This window comes from Lipotes vexillifer, unplaced genomic scaffold, assembly GCF_000442215.2.
Source record: "Lipotes vexillifer unplaced genomic scaffold, Lipotes_vexillifer_v1.1 scaffold776, whole genome shotgun sequence".
Taxonomy (NCBI): Eukaryota; Metazoa; Chordata; class Mammalia; order Artiodactyla; family Lipotidae; genus Lipotes; species Lipotes vexillifer.
Genome location: NW_006777292.1, coordinates 1,619,345 through 1,639,722, shown reverse-complemented (window position 1 = coordinate 1,639,722; position 20,378 = coordinate 1,619,345). Strand labels below are relative to the sequence as shown.

Sequence of the window (20,378 nt, the reverse complement as noted above, 5' to 3'; positions counted from 1 at the left end):
AGAGCTCTATGTTTATTCAAGGCGTTTGAAAAAAAGTCCTCACTCATCACTTTCTCCTTAGACATTCCAACATCTATCATCAAAACATCATGCCTCTTGGCTTTCCTTGTTACTTTGAAAGTGAGCTCAGTGTCCTTTAACACAACTGTTTGACCTTATACTTTTCCAGGTTCTTCTAGTACAGTAGAAATCTCTATTTCCTCCCATAACTGCCTCCATTATGGTTTTGTTTTTTAAATTCTTGGGAGAGTTTTAACTCTGCCTTTTTTCTGCCTTCTATAGGTCTGCAAACTGCCTTGTAGCCATTATTTTGTCCTGAGGTTCTTTCTTTTTTTCAACTCTAAAATATTTCATATTGTGTTTGTGCTATATCCAAAGTATGAGAGAGAGAGAGACGGCAAAGAGCTTGATGGTGTATTGAAAGCGGTTTTACTTCATCATAAATTTATCATCTATTTGTAATTATTTCTTTTCTACAGTTCAGCATACTGAGGTTGATGGTTGGAACACTGGTGGGCTGATTCAAACTAAAATGTAGAGTGCCTCACCTAGGAAAAGTACTATTATTTTTGTGATAATAACCCCAGAATGCATTGGAAAGGGCAGAGCCTTTTTTCCTGCTTATTAAAAATTTTCTATTGTGGGTCATGCCTCAAAAGGCCAGCCTGGAAATGGAAGGCTTTGAGGGCAGTAGCTTGGTTTACAGTCTCAAACTTTAGCTAATGGGGTGTTCAGATATAAGAAGTAATGTAAACAATTGTCATTGTGTTTACAGATGTTGACGAATGTCAGCAAGGGAATCTGTGCATAAATGGGCAGTGCAAAAACACAGAGGGCTCCTTCAGGTGTACCTGTGGACAGGGCTACCAGCTGTCAGCAACAAAAGACCAGTGTGAAGGTAAGAGTGTAGCGCCGTGAACTACTGTGCTTGCAGTTTCAGGCACGTGCCTAAAAAAAAATGTGCACTCAGTAAAGTGAGTGGGTTTTGAGAAACTTACCTACGTGATTGTTTTATTGTGCCAGAAATCAAGGGACTTACACTTAAGTCAGGAAAGTCAATGAAACAGGATGGGAAAAGTCTAAATTTGAAAACTAAGGTATTGGTGGTCAGTGGCTGGGCATTACTATTGGAAAGAAAAATGGTTACTCTCTGTGTAATTCCTTACTTGCAGAAAATCAATTGTATTAAAATCATTTGAAAGTTTCACCTAATAGGATTAACACTTAGAAGGGCATTATGTCAGCCTGGTATTATGTTTGGAATATTAATGATCTAGTTTTTGTATGCATTGAGCTTTTTAAAATTCTTACTTTAAAAAAAATAATCACTAAACAAGACTTTTCAGGAAGACTGAAATAGCATCCCCCTTATACTCAGGGATAAAGTTTGTGAAATATACCCTGTTCCTACAGGTGATAGTGAGGATTTTGGATCTCACTGGGGTTGACCTTAGACTTAAAAAAAGTATTTTTCTTCATTGAACTTCATACAGAATTACAGATTGGCCCTTCAACAACACATGTTTGAACTGCATGGGTCCATTTATATGCAGATTCTTTTTCAGTGAATACTTAGTAGAGTACTACACGATCTGTGGTTGGTTGAATCCTCAGATGCAGAACTGTGGAGACAGAAGACCAACTGTCAGGTTAAATGCAAATTTTTGACTGTGTGGTGGTTGGCACCCCTATAACCCCCTCATTGTTCAAGGGTCAAATGTACTTCACTTCCCAACAAGTATATGCTTCCTGAGCTTGAAAATACTATGGTATCACCCGTGACAAGCGCAAGTGTCCAGAGTTCCTGAAAAGAAATGTCATTTAAACGTCATTTATTTAAGAATACACACTGTACATGATCAGTTGTTTTATTATAGGGAAACAAATCATATCCATGTCTGTATGTAAACTTTAGATACTTAATAAGTAGCAAGGTCTCCTGAGGTAGTGTTATAAAAGCGACAATGTATGGTGGTCCTACAAAGGGACCTACCAATATTATCATAACCTTCTTCAATTGTCCCTTTCTAGAACATAGAAAGTCATTGCAGTACCTAACCTAGAGGTGAAGAATGATCAAACACACACAAACACACTCATATACACAGATAAGTTAAGTAATTTGTTCTAGATTCTAGTCCCTCTCAAAGTTTTTATACTTTATTTAATGAATCCTGACCTTTACAGTGTGTGTGATAAGAGTAGAGGTCCACACATAATATAAGAAGGCTATCGTGTTCATAGTCCTTCCTTTTGAAGAGCCAGTGCTGTCACTCCTAGAGATAAGTCAGACACAGGAGAATCACCCACCAGGTTAGAAATAGGGGCACACCGATTTTAGGTGCTAAGTGCCAGGATAATCAGAATGATGCTATAAGCAGAGTAGGATAGAGCAGTGGTGTAGGGTCCCTGTGGTGTTAACTCTTGCAGAATCACATTGCCAGAAGTAGATACACATACGCAAAATGTGATGAATAAAGTTGATCCGCAAACAACATGAAATAAGTGCCTGCTGATTGTTGAAACACTAGGTCATCTAAGGAGTCAAAAAAGATGTGGTAGACGTAGGCCCTGCCTCAGGAAAGTCAGAATCTAATGGTGAAAGTAAATGATGGAATACATGCAATATATTATCATTCCTTTTATGCGTGGATATGATGCAGGCGCGTGTGTGAGCCTGAGCTCAGGATTGCGGTTACAAAACAAGTAATCTCTAAGCAGAGGATGTGTGTGTCAAGCAAGAGAGATTCAGGAGCAATGTAGGTATCAAATGGGTTGACAGCCCATTTGAAGGACCATTAGATTTGCCCAGAAAATCACCGAGAGAGAGAGAGAAGGTAGAAGCCTGATTGCTAGGGGTCTAAAGGGTAAATTACTGAAAAAGAATTGAAGATATTCACGCCATGACACTTTTCAATCAGGGGGGTCAGCAAACTTCTCCTGTAAAGGGCCAGATAGTATATGAATGTGTGGTGCTATTTTCCAATAAAACTTTATTTATAGTAATAGGTAGTGGTGGGCTGTAGCTTGCTGACCCCTGCTTTAGACTATCACAGGCCTTAGTGCTTTTAAACTCAGAGTGTTAAACTTAAACCTATAGAAGGAATTCCAAGAAGCTTCGTTGTGATTCCCAGATTACAGCCAAGTATTTGCCCCTCATCAGTGACCAGTAGAATTAATATGTACAGATTCTTAGCTCATTGCTTAAAATTTTAAGCTCATCTGGTTTTCCCTACAGGGATATTAATGAGTGACCTTTTACTAGAGGTCAGTTTGAATCACATAATGAAAATTCTAAATTAATTAGAAACCAGATAGTTTATAGGCCTCCTTTACATGAATGATTAAAAACTCACTTTTAAAGCACCACTTCTAAGTTTCTTTTTACTCTCTTGCTCATAGATATCGATGAATGCCAGCACCGTCATCTCTGCAGTAATGGGCAGTGCAGGAACACGGAGGGCTCCTTCCGCTGTGTTTGTGACCAGGGTTACAGAGCGTCGGCCCTTGGAGACCATTGTGAAGGTGAGAATTGCTCTTGATTGCAGAATCATAAAACGTGAGAATCAGGATCAGGGAAATCTGGACATCATCCTGGCCTCTGTCCTTGACACCATACTTTTGACTTCACAGTTGAGGACACGAGGTCCCTGCAAGATATTTTCCCCATGGTCACACGAATAGTGCCAAGAAGTGCATAGAATCGAGGTTTTCCTTACACTACTCAGAGCAGTTATGCCAGAAGAATTATGCCAGCTAATAAAGAATCAGTTTAACTTTTCTCAGCTGTGGTTGGTTTATCCTGGGTGTATAGTTCTGTATAGCATCCATTGGGATGCAGGACCAGTGGTACCAACGATCCAAGTAAGTAAAGACAAGTTAATTTTCCAGAAAAATGTAAAGTTTTTAAAGCCAGACTTTAATTCAATTTTGAGCTTTTCACATAAAATATTTCTTCAAGATAACCCATGTGTACAGCATTTGTGAGTTGTTAACCACTTTCACTACCTGCCTTGGCTCAGAACCCCTTTGGGTGGTCAGGGCTGCTGAAGCTGCCTGTCACCAGCCTGTCACTTGTGAATTCTCTGTGTTCACTGTGTGTTTTTCCCACTCATCTGCTGATTTGCTGCATTTAGACCCTGTCAGTTATGAAAGCAGAAATGTGAACATGGCAGGGTTTGCCTCACATGGTGAGGTGGTGTCTGCTTGAGGGTCTGAACGCCACCTTTGATAGAAGAGGATGAGCTTTTCAGTGACTGGTTTTGTGGCACATACTTCAGTGGCCCCAGATACTTTTGGACTTTTCAGTCCCATTGGTTGGGAAAGATCAACTGTATTGTATCCTTCTCTTCTGACCAGAGAACTTGGCTCAAACAGTGACAACCTGTCTGGAGGGCAATTGGTACCGTTTCAGAGGTGTTAAAATGTACATTATTGTTGAATCAGTGGGTCATCTTCTAGGATTTTATCCTAAGGTAATAATGTTTTTCAAAGGGTTAATACAACCAGTGAAAAGTTGTAATCAACATACCTATTGAACAAATAGGCAAATGATCAAGTGATAAGTCATAATAGCAATAATAATTGGTTGTCTGAAAACTGTGGATGGGGAACTCTGCGATATATGGGTAAATGTTGATGATTCAGCATAGTGGCAATGCAAGATGGAAGAGGCAGTCGTGTTTCTGGGAGCCAGTCATGGAAGAATCTATTCTAGAAGTAAGTAGGTGGTAGGGCACATGCTAAGGCACTGTAAACCTACACTGACCACCAGTATGTTTTTTGCCCTAATTCCTGGCCTAGCCAAGAGGATAACCAGGCCATTGACTAAGTCTTGGGTAGTGCGTGCTTATTATAGGACATGTTCCTCTATTTTGGCTGTTTTAATATGTAACCATTTCACCAGAAGTCCAATATTTTTATTCTAAAACCATCCATTTCATGAAAAGCCAAATAAAACCTTTTCCCCAGCTTCCTTGTCATTATTAATATATATGTTCCATTAGAAAGCTTCTTTTTAAGTATATAATCAGACTCTTTTCAAGTCAGGACTAATTTCCCTAGTGTCTTAGGTTATAAATAGGACTGGAGTCCAGTCAATTAATTCAGAGCTCCCTTTGAAACAATATTAGCACTTCGGCCTGCTAATTCCCAACAAGCGCTGTTTCTGACCCTTCCCAGTCTTATGCAGCTGTAATTAACTGAGCTGTGACGGCTCACATACCTTTCACAGCTGTGGGAGGAAGAGCCATCTTTCTTGTTGGCATTTCTAATTTTCCTCTTCTAACTCTGGCAGAGACTTGTTTTCTTACAGCGTTATCCTGCAGTCCTGCTGGCCTTGTCGTGGAGTCAGAATCCCAAGCATTGTGCTAATTTCTGTGGGCAACATATGCCAGCACAGTCAGTAGCCACTCAGTCTGTGATTCTGGGTGGCCTCAGTTGTCCTGGTTATTAGAGGTCTTGGCATCTCAGCCTTCAAAGGCTCTGCCTCTGACTTGTTTTCCCTCCAGGCACAGTCTCTGCTTCCATGCCTACCTTGGCACCTTCCCCAGCCCCTTGCTGTGGTTGCTCCATGCTAGTCCCTTGCAAAGCCTGAGAAGAAGGTTCATGATTTACTCTGTCTTCCTGTGGCCCTTCTCTGTTGGTCATTTCTTTGCAGACCAAATCGAAAAAGGGAAGAAGTGCTAGTATTTCTTACCTTCTGACATTTCTTTCCAAGGCAGAGTCATCCATTTATTCATTTATGCATTCATTCAACAAAAATTTGAGTGTCAAGGATGTGCCAGGCACTGTTCTAGTAGGTACAGGATATACAGCAATAAACCAAACAGACAAAAAGTCCTGCCCTCGTGGAGCTTACATTTTAGTGAGGGAGATAACAATAAAAGTGATAACTAAATAAACTATATAGTTTGTTAAATGGCAGTAAATGTTAAGGGGAAAATTAAAGTGAGGTACATGGGGGGTGCTGAGGGAGGGAGGGAGAGTTGATGGTCTTAAATAAGTAGGCAAGCAGAGGTTAGCCTGAGATGATGACATTTGATTATTTCTGGGGGAGTGTGTTCCATGCAAAGGCTTTGTGAAGGAGATCAGGAGCTGGACTTGGGCATTTTCAGTTTGTGTTGCCTACAGTGGGTATCCAAATGAAGGTATCTGAAAGACAATTGGACCTATGTGTTTGGAATTCAGGCGTGAGTTCTGAGCTGGGATTCATCAGCATGTAGACAGTGTTTCAAGCCATGAAGTTGGATGGGATCACCAAGGGAGTGAATGTAGCTAGAAGAGATAAGTTGTCCAAAGACTGAGCCCTTGTCCCTCATTTATTTAGAAGTGAGGAGGTGATAAGGAACAGAGGGGATTGAGAAAAAGTGGCAAGTGAAGGAGCAAAACCAAAATCCAAGAGAAGAGAACATTTCAAAGAGGGCGTGATGAGCTTGTGTCAAACATTGCTGCTAGGCAAGATGAGGACCAAAAGTTGACCATGGCATCTAGCCAGGTGGATCCTTGGTGACTGCCAAAGCATTCTCAGTGGAGAGGTGACCACGACTGACTGTTGCTATCCTTAAAGCCTGATGGCCAACTCCTAGAAGAAATTCCTCTTTCATATCACCCTAGTCGGTGGTGTCAGAGAGTCCCACATTGGGCTCTCTTAATATTCCACCTACTCTTTTTTTTGCTTTTGAAGATAGAGATCTTGCAAAATTTTTAAACTAAACCAGACTCTGACATAATGCAGTGAGTTTTAAAATCTGTACAATTATTTATAAACATTTAAAAAATACTTCCTTTTACTCTCATATACATTATTTCTCTTAGATTTTGGAAAGTGAATGAAAATTATTTTAGGATAGGGTGAACAAAGCTGACACATTTCCATTATGCTGAGGCACATATATTGGTAATACAGTGTTGTTCCTGAAATTCATATCCTCAGGATTCTACTTGCTCTATTTTGAATTGAGATTTTTCACATAATGCTAATGATCAAATGTGCCTTTTCTTATTTTGTTGTCTCAGTTTCCGAAAGAGCAAAGAAAGAAAGGTAAATCTAAAAATGGACCTCCAACTCAACACCTGTTAGAATGGCTGTGGAGCTATTAGAATAAATATGGAACAGTTGGAACTCTCTTACCTTGCTGGTGGGAATGTAAAATGATACAGCCACATTAGAAACTTCGAAAGTGAAACCTGCTATGTGACCCAGCCATTCTATTCCTAGGAATTTACTCAAGGAAAATGAAAGCATATATTCACACAAAGACTTACACATGAATGTTTATCAAAACTTCACTCATAATAGCAAAACTGTAAACAGTCCAGATACTCATCATAGGTGAAGGGTAAACAAATCGTGGTACATTCATACAATAGAACACTACTCAGCAATAATGAGAGAGCTATTGATACACATGACAACCTGGATGACTCTCAAAAACACTATGCTGAGCAGAAGAAGCCAAACAGAATAGGGGTACAAGTAACCTTTTGGGGCAATGGAAATGCCTATACCTTTTTGGTAATGATTGGTCCAGGTTATTCCTTTAGTACATGTTTTACGGCAAAGATCCATAAACAGTAGACTAGAATATCCCCATTTGGCTCAACCCCTTCAAAATCATGAAATAAGCAGAGAGTTGGGGCTTAAGAATTATTTTCACAGAAGTTATATCTAAAAACCTTTTCCCAATTAAATTTGGTTCCACTTTTAGGAATCGTGATCTACCAAAGGTCAGTTAATCAGTGAATAAAACCTTTGTTGGCATAGTCAGGCTTTGCAGGAGACACTTAGTCCTCCGTGCTGTTATCTTTCTTAATTGTGCATGATGGTTCCTTTACGGATTCTTTCACAGAAATTATAACACCCAAGGCATTAGATTAACAGGAATGGAGATTTTAAGGTCAGACTGGAAAAAGAGACTAAGGAAAATGTCACCAAGCTTTATGTTTGTCACTACAGAATGACATTCTTACAAAGGTGTGTCATTAATTCCTTAAAAAACATTGCATTTGCAATGATGTTAAGAATCCAGCAGCGGATCCTTACAGATATAAATTGATACAGAAATGCCTGTGCCTTGATTGTGATGGTGGTCACAAGAATGTGTCTACATTTGTCAAAACTCATTGAACTGGACTCTCAGACACATTCGTTTTATGTAAATTATACTTCAGTGAAGTTGGAGAAACACACTAAAGAAGAAGTGATGAATCACTTTGGTTGTGACGGAGTCACATCAGCATTGTTTTACATTTTAGGATCTAGTATTCAGAAACACTATTAATATGGGTGAACCTCATAATGATTTATTTTGATAGAATGAAATTATAAGGTGCTTCTCTTTTATCTGCCCCATGAATGGTACAGAAGGCAGTTGATTAGTTGCTTGGGTTCTATGAGGAATATTTAATTCCTTGTGCCCACATTTTCAACCAGACAGCGAGGAGAATAAGGCAGCAACAGTCTCCAGATTCACTTCTTCCTGGACCTCCTCGTGTATTTTAGCAGCAATCATAATTATTAGCAAGAAATGCCATAACATGCCAAATTTCTGAGGAAACAAAGAAGGTTTTGTTCTTTGTTAATACTTTGAATCCTACACATACAACAGAATCGGGGCTCATGGAGTGTGTTAGGAATAATGAGCTCTGACTAGGAGTAAATGAGGTAATAAACAGCCCTAGTGAAAGATCTGCCTCGAGTTCATGCAGCAAGGGGGGGTCATTAATTGTCTTACATGCTCACAGTCAAGACCCATTATTGGTAACATAAACCATTTTTAGTTGCATATACATTATAAGTACATACGTTAGAAAAAATCTAGGCAACACTGTACCTGTTTGTGATAACTGCTGAGTAAGTGACTTGATTTTGTTGACTCCCTTGCCTGCCAAAAACTCTTCTTCCCCCTCTGCCACTTTCCACCCTGCTGTCAAGGCTCCAAGTAAGTTCCTTATGTTACACAGGCCACCTTTGACCTCTGTAGTGTCTCTTCTCTAAATTCATGTGACACTGGAAGTTGGTTTTATTCTTTTGGCAAATATCTTTTTTGACAATTCTTATGTTAAATTACTTTGAACTTACAAAGCAACTCAATATTTTTGTTTTTTCTTCTTAATATAATTTGGGTTTTTTGGTACAGTCACTTTTCTTTGGAGGCAGGGAGCATGCCAAGTACTTTAAAAATCTTTCCTGTAATGCATAATACAGGATCTTGTATTAAATAGATGCTCAAGATATTCTTATTTGAAGAATAATTTTATTCTCTATCATCACGGAGAATTTAACCAAGTAAATTACTGTTTGTTATAGGATCTTTACTTTCCTCTTTGAATTGATTTTGTTTGATGTTAAAACTTGTTTATTTATTGTGCAAAGCTAAAATCCTTTCAAAATATTTCATTTCTCAAAACCTCTAAAAGGTAAACCATCGTCCATTTAAAATCATGCGTTACGAGAGATGTAAAATAGTGTTCATTTATGTGAGTCTGGTGTGTAAACGTAAGGAAAATGTTTTTCTAAATACATTTTGTCTTTTAAATTTTGTAAATTGACTTGTAGATATCAACGAGTGCTTGGAGGACAATAGTGTTTGCCAAGGAGGAGACTGCATTAATACTGAAGGGTCCTATGATTGTACTTGTCCAGATGGATTCCAGCTAAATGACAATAAAGGATGTCAAGGTACTTCTCTCTCCATCTTTTAAGTTATAATTTACATTATTGTTCAGTTCTGCGTTGCTTCCTATGTTAGTCTGCGGTTTTACCACTTTATAGGTAAATGAGCTATGCCAATTTGTATTTGTATAATATTTTTCTTGAGTCTACATAAAGTACAGGAAGTTCTCGCTTTGCACTGCACCATGTTAACTGAAACTCGTGTTTTGGAACTGTGTCCTAGCTTTGTGTGCTTCTGTGGTAACTGAGATCACCTGTACTTTGCTGTTCCTTCCATGGGCCAACCTTGGTACTTGATTCTAAATTATCTTCTAGCTTTTTTATCTCCTTCATGGGTCTATGTAATTTTGTCCCGTAGCTGATATGTATCTGCTTTTTTTTTTTTTTTTTTTTCCCTGATCCCTGTTTTTATCCAGTATCCAGCTTCTCCTCTCCCCCAAAAACCTCACTAATGTTTTGGTCACAATTATAGAGGACAGGATTTTATGTTTTTTCAAAGTGCTATCATGTTTAATCTCCTAAACAGCAGTCCTCCTCCCCTTATCTGTGGTTTCACCTTCTGCAGTTTGTTACCCACAGTCAGCTGCAGTCAGAAAATATTAGGTGGAAAATTCCAGAAACAATTCACAAGTTTTAAATTGCTCACTGTTCTAAGTAGTGTAATGAAATCTCGTTCCATCCCGTTTCATCCCACCCGGAGCATGAATCATCCCTTTGTCCAACGTGTCTCATCTGTTAGTCACTTAGTAGCCATCTCCGTTGTCAGATCCATTGTCGAGGTATCACAGTTCCTGTGTTCCAGTAACTCTTATTTTACCTAATAATAGTTCCAGAGCACAAGGGTAGTGATTCAGCAATTTGGATATACCGAAAAGAAGCCATAAAGGTGCTTTTTTTTTTTAAATGAAGAGGTGAAGTTCTTGACTTACTAAGGAAAGAAAAAAAATCATGTGTTGAGGTTGCTAAGATCTATGGTAAGAACAAAGAGGGAAAAAGAAATTTGTTCTAGCTTTGTTGTCACCCCTCAAACTGCAAAAGTTAACGGCCACAGTGCATAAGTCCTTAGTTAAGATGAAAAAGGCATTAAATATGTACAATAAGATAATTGGAAAGAGAGAGAAATTACATTCACATAACTTTTATTACAGTATACTGTTATAATTCTATTTTTAGTTAGTGTTGTTAATCTCTTACTGTGCCTAATTTATCGATTATACTTTATTATATGTATGTATAAGAAAAAAGTAGTATATATACGGTTCAGGACCGTCCATGGTTTCAGGTATCCACCGGGGGTCTTATAATGTATCCCCTGGGGGTAAGGGAGGACTGACTGTACAGTGGACACAAGGTACTAATAAGAACACAGCACCAATCACAGCACAGCTTTAACTGAATACCTACTGTGTGCCAGTTGCTGAATTACCTTACTTAATTTGTAAAGAATTGAAGAGGCAACTTTTCTTTTATCCATTTTGTGCATGAATAACCGAAGCTCAGAGAAGTTAATTAGTATGTTCCTCACTAATAAGTAATTGAGCTGAGATTTGAACCCAGGATCTTTCCCCACTATTTTCTCTACATCGCCGTGCCAATTATTGTTACACTTATAGCCAAAGGAAGGAAGACAATGAGATTCAGTGAATTTTTTTTTTTTCCCAGTGTAACATATTGAGTCATTGTTGATGCTGGGGTTAAAAAATCAGATTGTCTAGATCGTTTGTTCCATCAGTTTTAGCTACACCTAACTGCCCCACAAGTTTTCCTATAATTATTAGTCTTAATAAATCCATGCCTTTTTTCCCATTGAAAACTCAAACTTACCTGTACTCTTACTTATTTCTAATACTGGATAAATTTTTTTTTCTCATTGTTCCTCTGCCATTATGGAACTCTGTAGTGTATCCCAAAGTACATATAAATAAAAGCTTGTTGGAGTCATTTTTTATCCATTGCTACTGGACATGTATGACTTTTTTGTTCTCGATTGTCATAAATTATATCCCTCTCACATGTCCCAAATCACAGTATTCTTAAAAGGGAATATTATACTCTGTGTATCATTATCTACACTCAGCTTTGTGTCCCTGAGATACAAAAGACATGGGCCTTTGCCTTACTGATCCCAAGATTTAAATATACTGCAGTGTGTACCTCATTTGATATCATATATTTATTTACCTTCAAGGTGAATTTAAATTTTTCAGTATTTCCAATACAGAAATTAAATGTGCTTGGATTTAATGTAGTTGAGAAGAAAGGTTTGAATTATAAATTTATGTGACAATATTTCCATTTGGGGTCTTTTACATCTTAATAAAATCTTGATTTATATAAAAATGCCAAGAGATACCCCCCAAACCACCTGAATCCTGTTTTTACTACAGACATTTGGGCTTAGAAGTAACATTTTTTCTGTTTCCTCTTGTCACAAATTTTTGACCAAATAGAGGTAAAACCAAGTCTTGTATAAAGAGACCATGATTTCATATTGCAAATTATATGCACTTCCAGAGTTAAAGTGCATAAAACTCATTTAGCCATCTGATTAATTATACTGTCTTCTCTCCATATATTAAATTTGTGTTTGTGATTTGATAGGAACTCATATGTGACTGCTCCAAACATATGATGTTTTATTGACTATAAATCTTTTTTTTTTTTTTTTCTTGCGTTATGCGGGCCTCTCACTGTTGTGGCCTCTCCCATTTGCGGAGCACAGGCTCCGGACGCGCAGGCTCAGTGGCCATGGCTCACGGGCCCAGCCGCTCCGCGGCATGTGGGATCTTCCCGAAACGGGGCACGAACCCGCGTCTCCTGCATCGGCAGGCGGACTCTCAAGCACTGCGCCACCAGGGAAGCCCTATAAATCATTATTAAATTGACTTTGTTCTCAGTCACATTGATGATTCCTGATTTCCAGAATAAATTAACGTCTGCTTGAAAAACTTATATCCAAACGAATGAAAAATATTCCTGAAGCGGGATAGAGTACCATTTAAAAAATACTATCTGTGAATATGCTCCATCACCCACCTTCTCTGATTAGAGTCTGTTTTTAATACCATGTGCACTCACCTTGTTTTGAATCATCTCTCTTTGCCACGTCACTGGAGGCAGCTTTGTGATCCTTCGCTCTGCCTGAAGTTAGTAGCCTACTTCTATCTAATCCCATGATTGTGTCAGAATTCTGTACATGGGTGTAGATTTCAGAGTTTGTTTTAATGCTGAAAACATAATTGATGACAATGTGAATAACCGTGGAACATATTTGAATAATAATGCATGATAGGCATAAACTTTAAACCTCACCTAATAATCTGAAGATAGTTCCATATTCAGGAAGGCATTTTCAATCGAAAGTGTAAGAATCTCTTCCCCCAGCAAAGTTAACGATGTCATACAGACAGCATGGAAATTCTATGTTAATACTCTCTTTAGGAATGTGGCAGCATACATTTGATCTTCAGAACACACTCAGTTTCACGTTTTGACTTACACGTGCCAAACTGTGAATTTCTGTGGAATCTTGGACCTATGAAGAAACCCAACGTAAATATAGTCTGGCTTTTAGCAGAGTTACTAGCAGCATAGTTTAGAAATGCCTCAATAAGTGCAGCCCAAATTGAATGCATATGTTTCTCTGGTTCCAGATATTTGTACTGTTCTTTCTTGGTGGTTTCCTGGAAAAAAGTCTCGGAATTCATCTTCAGTTCCTGTCATCAGACTTTTTAGACAATTATTTGTTAATCAGTGACTTCTCTTTAAGCAAGAAGTTTATGCCCATACTTCCCTATGCAAAGTTGCAAAAGTCTGACAGCTTTTATAGGGCCATATTGAGTCACAGGTAAAATAAGGAGGTGGTCTTGGATAACCTCTAGGGCTCTACAAGATGGATATCGACCTGGGACTTGATCTCCAGGCCAGTGGAAGTTTATGGCACTTTGTTGCCCAGGTAGAGGGCAACAGATTCTAGGCAGCAGATTGGAAAGAAAGAATGGAGCTAACGGGTAAAAGAAGGCCAGAGTTCAAGAAAGATTACAACCTAAGGTATTATCAGTAGGTAGAGAGGAAACACAGAGGATACCAGAGATTTTATAAAAGAAGTGACGAATTTCACAGAGTAGAATCATGTTGAGAAATAGCAAAGTAAGAAATGATTCATTGCTCTTCCTTGAAATATTTTAGTGACAATTAGAAGAATGGGAGAATTGTTAAGGAAATGAGTAATTCCTATTTGATTTCTTAGTTGGGCTCAGCAGTAGATAAGCCAGTTAGCCTGAAATATATGGCAGAAGGAAGGGTAGAGAGTTCAGGCTTAATACAGAGATGGCTAAATCAGTAATATTGCTGGAATTCCTATTACACAGTGAGATCAACAGGGCAAAAAGAAGAGCCCCAGGAGATCCTGGATATGGGGAAAGGGATGACCCTCTGGAGGAGGTGAGCTGCCAGGTTGGTGGCTAAGCATGTTCTAGAGGTCACTAGGAAGGTCCCATCATCTGTACCTTTTCCATGTTCCCATTAAGCTTTACAGTTATTCATGTTGGTTCCTGCCTCCCCTGTGAGCTTCATAATGGCAAGGGCCTCTTCCTACTCAGCCTTCTCATAGGAAGCCTTCAGCCAAAGTTTTTAATTGAATTAAAGATGGATTTTTAAGAGGATATGTTGAGGACCTCTTTAGCAAGAGATAAAGAGGAGGACCTAGGCGACTTCAGAAAGATAGGAAAATGACCTTAGTAGGGCTACTGCCTGGATGGTGCCAAGCACCTGTGATACTTTTTATGACCCCCAATTAACTAAGAGAGCCTCAGTCAATCACTCTTCAGTTATTAGAGAATGAACAAAACTGTGACATTTTTTGGTGGGCAAACATTCATAGTACACTGTTCACTTGCTGTGCTAGGAGTTGGGGACTCAGAGTTAAAATATGCAGTTCTCCTTAAGAAGCAGTCAGTGCAAGAGGGACACAGATGAGACAAACAGCAGTTAAAATGCAGTGCGTGGGCTCCCCTGGTGGCGCAGTGGTTGAGAGTCTGCCTGCCGATGCAGGGGATGTGGGTTCGTGCCCCGGTCCGGGAAGATCCCACATGCCGCGGAGCGGCTGGGCCCGTGAGCCATGGCCGCTGAGCCTGCGCGTCCGGAGCCCGTGCTCCACAACAGGAGAGGCCGCGACGGTGAGAGGCCCGCGTACCGGAAAAAAAAAAAAAAAAATGCAGTGCGCATAGGCAGTTGCATGTGTGAGCACCAGTTTGAATAGGTGAACCGTTCTCCATGATTCCTTATGTTTTCCACTGTGGGCACTCTTAGCCAGCATAACTAGGATTAGTTTGAAAGAACACTGCATTTACACCAAATACTTCAGGCATTATCAGTGTTTAGGAGTGCATCATCACCCTGGCTACAGGGAGCATAATCATTCTTCATTGGGGGCAAGCAGAGTATGAGATGGTCAACACAACTACAGCATGATTTGTTCATGGTAATAGTCGCTACCACTTTTTGACTCTTGGTTGTGTTGGGTACTACATTAAGCGCCTGATGCTCATTCACTAATTTCATCATCACAAAGCTGTGCCAATATTAAGACTTTCCCTGGTATAAAAGGCCTTTTTCTTGTACTTTATTTCTTGTATCCATTTTCAGTGATATATAGATTGTAGTCTATTTCATTTGTATATTCAGACATCTGAGAAGTGCCATTTTTGAGCCAAACACTGTAAGACACGTCCAGCCTTGCCCTTAAGAAGTTCACGTCCCAGGGATGGATAGGCATGGACATGGGGAGACGCACAGGCCACAGGAGAGTTGTTTGCATGGTGGTGGGAGAGGACGAAGGAGAGCACAGTATTCACACTGAAGAATGTTTCACAGAGGATTTATTTGATTGTAGACCCTCAGGCCTCCAATATGTCTTTTTAAAAAAGGGTACCTTTGGGTTGAAACTATGAAACTGCTTTTTTTTTAGGTTGAAAATGGTTTGAACATTGGCTAGTTCCTGTGATTCAACCTAAGTAGTTTCTCTCTGCTGACAGTCCAACTTGTCTTGTGGTCTGGTGTGTGTACAGACTGTATAGTTGTGCCATCAAATAAGTGTCTGACCATGTTGTATTAGATTTTTCTTCCTGTATGTCTGGTATCATAAGAAGACAAAACAGATTTTTTTCAAGTATGTGGAACTCTTCTTGATTCCAGATATTAATGAATGTGAACAGCCTGGACTCTGTGGTCCTCATGGAGAGTGTCTAAACACAGACGGTTCTTTTCACTGCGTCTGCGAGCAGGGTTTCTCAATCTCTGCAGATGGACATACATGTGAAGGTAAGACAAACCATAAGACATCACATAATTATTGCATGATAAGGCAGAGAGAAGATCACTCTCTATTTTAATAGGCAAAGGCTCTGAGACACTGAAAGGCACGCATGATTTAAGGCCTTAGAACATGTATGCACCAAGATGACCCCTACCCGAAATCACAGCTCGGGGTGGCTGGGATTTACAAACAGGATAACCAGCCATTATGATGGTGAAAATACTCACAGGTGATTCCACTACTGGTACTGAATTAACAAGTCAAAATGTGTGGGAGGTGAGGATTTTAGGTGCACATGGGAGACCTAAAGGAAAACGGGGGCAACATCCTGATGTAACTCGAGACTGCCAGTTTTGATTATGCTTCATGTAGACCATCTGAATCATTCTGTTTATAAAAATGCCTTGCTTGATTTTTTTCTCTGCACCACTGTCAGCAGAGATTTTCCAGAGTTATTTCTCTAATATCCTTAGCTCTAAGCCAGTATATTTTCTTATCTATCAGTATTTATTATGTCCGAAAAGCTAATTAACTTGTAAGATGTTAAGATAACACTGTGGGCTTCCCATTGGCAACCTCTGTATGTTTGCAGGGATACAGCACTGGTTATATTCATAAGATTTATATCTTGATGACTTATTATAGTTTGATAAATTGAGGAATAATTCATCTGAACCTTTATGAAAGTAAACCGAGGAGATTCCTATAATCATAATTTTAATCCATCCCTTTGTGCATCTAGGTTATCAAAACCCAGCTATGTTTTAAAGAAGTATGAAGGTTTTGTTCTGGGCCTGTGATAGGATCCAAATGCTTTGCTCTAAAAAATAGTGCAGCAGGAAGTGTGTGCTCTCCTTACCCATACCACAGTGGAATCAAGCCGAGGAACGGCAACCAGGTTCATCTGAAACTAATTATTATATTGGGAAGAATAAACTGATCTTATAAAAAGCAGGAGATTGTTGAAATTGCTCTCTTGCTGAGCAGACAAAACATTGATACCAGATTTGGTTTCAAGTGAAAGAGAGATAGTGCAGGGTGGGGTTTAAACAAGCAGATTCTGAGGGGTTTGAAAGTGATCAAAAGTGGGGAAATGGAGAAAAACATCATAAAGATGGCCATGAGAGGTTTACTCCATGTTTCAGTGGTTCGAGTTTTAATTAATTTTATATATAGAGCTCTTAAGAAAGACAGGGCATGAATGCGTACATTCCGGGGGGATCACAGTGTTCCCTGGTGGAGGGAATAGGGTGCTAGCCCATCTGAGTCACGGACGAAACGAATTTGCAGAATGCACATTTCCCTGCCTTCTAGAAAGGTGCAGGCTTGCTTCTTCAGCTAGCTCTAAAACACGGATAGTAAGGGCTTCCTTTGCTGAAAATTGGTCCCAGTTACAACTGCCAATAGCTGTGCCATGCAAAAACTATATTCAGAAAAAATGTAAGTCACCTCAAGTGCTCACCAGTCAAAGCCATTGCTCCAGAAGAATATACCAATATAAGCATATTCACATTTATTTTTTCTTTTGTACTTTATAATTTGTCTTTAATTCTGTATCTTTTAAAATCCTGATTTCTGCAACTCCAGAGTTACATAATCACTCTAATTTAGTTTCTGTTCTAATTTTGTTAGTCATTTACTTGGCAGAGATTTGAATTTTAAAATGTGTTTTTAGAAAACTTCCAGTACTTTGTAAATTACTGTACTTTAGTATACTGCCTTTGACACTTGTTCCATATTTTTTGCTCCAGAATCTGGACAGTTTTACAAAAGTAAAAAAAAGTAGATAATTTAGAATATTGTGCTGATATATGGCAGTATAACTAGGAAGCTCCCTAATTATTAGGCATGTTAATCTCTTTTTAGAATAAGCTTTGCAAGATTTTCATTTTTTGTGGTCTTAATCCAATATATTAAACTGGTCCAAATTTTCTGTTGTTGGACTTAAGTCTGAAACTTGTGACAGTAGCAGTATGTCCTGATTCTACCTTTGGCAGTGGTGTAGGACGAAGCTAGTCCATGTGATGGGAATTGAGCTATGGAGGTGATGTGCATAGGACTTGAATTAACATTGAGAAGTGGCTGGCACCCTTTTTTCATGCCCATCCACCAGCTTACTTCCGAACTTCTAATTAAAGCAGTTGAAGCCACGTGGATGTGTGAGGGCTGGCATACCCTGCTTTAAGCAGGGCTGAAGGAATCCCACCCAGATGAGGGAAGGAGGGCCCTTCCCTGATTTCCTATGACTCGGAGAGTTGTCAGCATCTCTGCACAGTTATTGAACCACAACGAAGAGGTGTACTCTGTCAACATGAACTGTCTCAGGTATCAAGTAGCATGGCCGATTCTTTGGAAATACAAACAGCACCACTGGCTCCTTCCTTTCCCTTATGTATGTGCTGCTCTGGGAGCATGTATGTGGGAGAGGATGGAGAAACATCTTGTTTTTCCCACGTGAGATAAAGAAGAACAACAGTGTCATTTGAAGTTTGAGTGGAGTGGGAAGGAAGTGATGGGTGAGCAGCTATTTATTTATTTATTCACTCCCTCAGCAGTGACAGAGTGCCTGTCTTGTGCCAGGCACCATTACTGTTCCGAGGGCAAGACACACACTGTTCTTGTCCACGTGGAGCCTACATTCTAGGAAGGGATTCAGGGATCAATAAGTAAATAGTACACATAGAAAATTACGTTGTTGTATTTAAATAATATAACATGGTTATACTTCATGGATATAAATAAGTGCAGGGTATGGCATGCCATATATAATTTATAAAGCACACAGTTTTTTTCCCCAGGTCCTACATGTGGATGTCAGGAAAGTGCAGGGAAGCAGGACCCTTCTGGTTTACTTCCACCTCGGTAGTTCTCGGTAATTCTTTCTTTTCTTCTCATAACTGCAGTTCATCTTTTCCTGCCACCTCCTGCACCCTCTAGCCAGAGCTTTTATTTTGTGTAGGAAAACAAAGGAAACTTTTTCTTCCTTTGTTCAGCTCACTGTTTTATATTTCAATTTATCTTACCGATTTGTTTTAAAAAGTTACAATTCTTTGGCTCCTTTATTTTTCCCCACTTTTTAAATTGCAGCATTTTAATTCATAGGAAAAATATGTATCAGCCCGTTTATAAGCTGACTCAGGGTTTGGTTTCTTCATCGTCAGCAGGATGTGAGTGAGTGGGAAGAAGAATAGGGAAACTTGTGACTGTATCCTCAGTGTCACCATGTCTGTCCCCTGACTCCCATAGAGAAATGCCTCCTGGTCTCTGACTTGGCATCACTCCATTCACGTGCCTCTGGGCAGGCTGCTTTTGGCCAGGAATGGCTGTGCTCTCCCAGTTGGGTGTCCAGGTTGACTGAGACCTTGTATGACAACAAGTAGAATTGGGGACATTGGGCATCTCTAGACCCCACTGTGTTTTCTAGTCTGTTCACATAATAGACTGGGCACACTGGTCTAGCAGGAACCTCAGAGGAGCCCGGCAACACAGAGGGAGCGTTGGTGACTTACGGAACCTGCTTAGTCATGGCTAATTAGGCCTCCAAACCATGACCAAAATAACTCCCTAAAGCCCTGTCCTTTAGAAAGAAGCCTCATTCATTCATCCATTTGACAAATATTTATTAAGTGTGTGCCATGTACTGACCACTCTTTTAGGAACTGAGGCTGTGTCAGTGAACAAAAAAAGATCCCCAGTTTCTTGGAGGCAATAAACTAATAAGCAAACTACGTAATATGCTAGACAGTGATAAACCCCATGAAAAAGAGCAGAGTAATGGGGTTCTGAGGTCTAGAGTGAAGAATGGAAGCTGGTACAGTACAGACTAGGGTAGTCACAATGGGCTGTTCTGCCTCTGTAATATGGGTTAATGAAAGTAATACTAAAATGGTGTCTGAGTAACAGATAAAGCCATATTAAGTGCCTTTCTTTTTTTTTTCATCTCCTGGCTAAGTGATAATAGCCTGTCAATAAATAGACAAGAGGACATGAGATCATCTGCTAAAGGCCTTTTTCCAGTTACCAACATGAGTTCTATTGTCCAGACAGGGAAATAAAAAATCAGAGTACAACACCAAGAGCAAACCCTAATGTGAATTATCGGCTTTGGGTGATCATGATGTGTCAGTGTAGGTTCATCAGTTGTAACAAATGGACCCCTCTGGTGGGGGATGTCGACAGTGGGTGACGCTAGGGGAGGGCTTTGGGAAAACAAGGGGAATATGGAAACTTTCTGTGAAATTTTACTGTGAACCTGAAACTGCTCTTTAAAGTCTGTTTTTAAAAATCAGGCATTCCGGGCTTCCCTGGTGGCGCAGTGGTTGAGAGTCCGCCTGCCGATGCAGGGGATGCGGGTTCATGCCCCGGTCTGGGAAGATCCCACATGCA

At 39.6% G+C, this 20,378-nt stretch overlaps 1 protein-coding gene across 4 annotated transcripts in view; it reads left to right on the top strand.

Moving 5' to 3' along the window:
- The window catches only part of LTBP1 (latent transforming growth factor beta binding protein 1), a 437,031-nt gene that overhangs the window by 339,752 nt on the left and 76,901 nt on the right, over positions 1-20,378 (top strand). For all 4 annotated transcript variants that reach the window (XM_007450947.1, XM_007450950.1, XM_007450949.1 and 1 more), the window contains 4 exons: positions 776-898; positions 3,403-3,525; positions 9,560-9,682; positions 15,872-15,997. In XM_007450947.1, the coding sequence (XP_007451009.1) occupies positions 776-898; positions 3,403-3,525; positions 9,560-9,682; positions 15,872-15,997 (495 nt within the window). The remainder of the gene's footprint in view (positions 1-775; positions 899-3,402; positions 3,526-9,559; positions 9,683-15,871; positions 15,998-20,378) is intronic.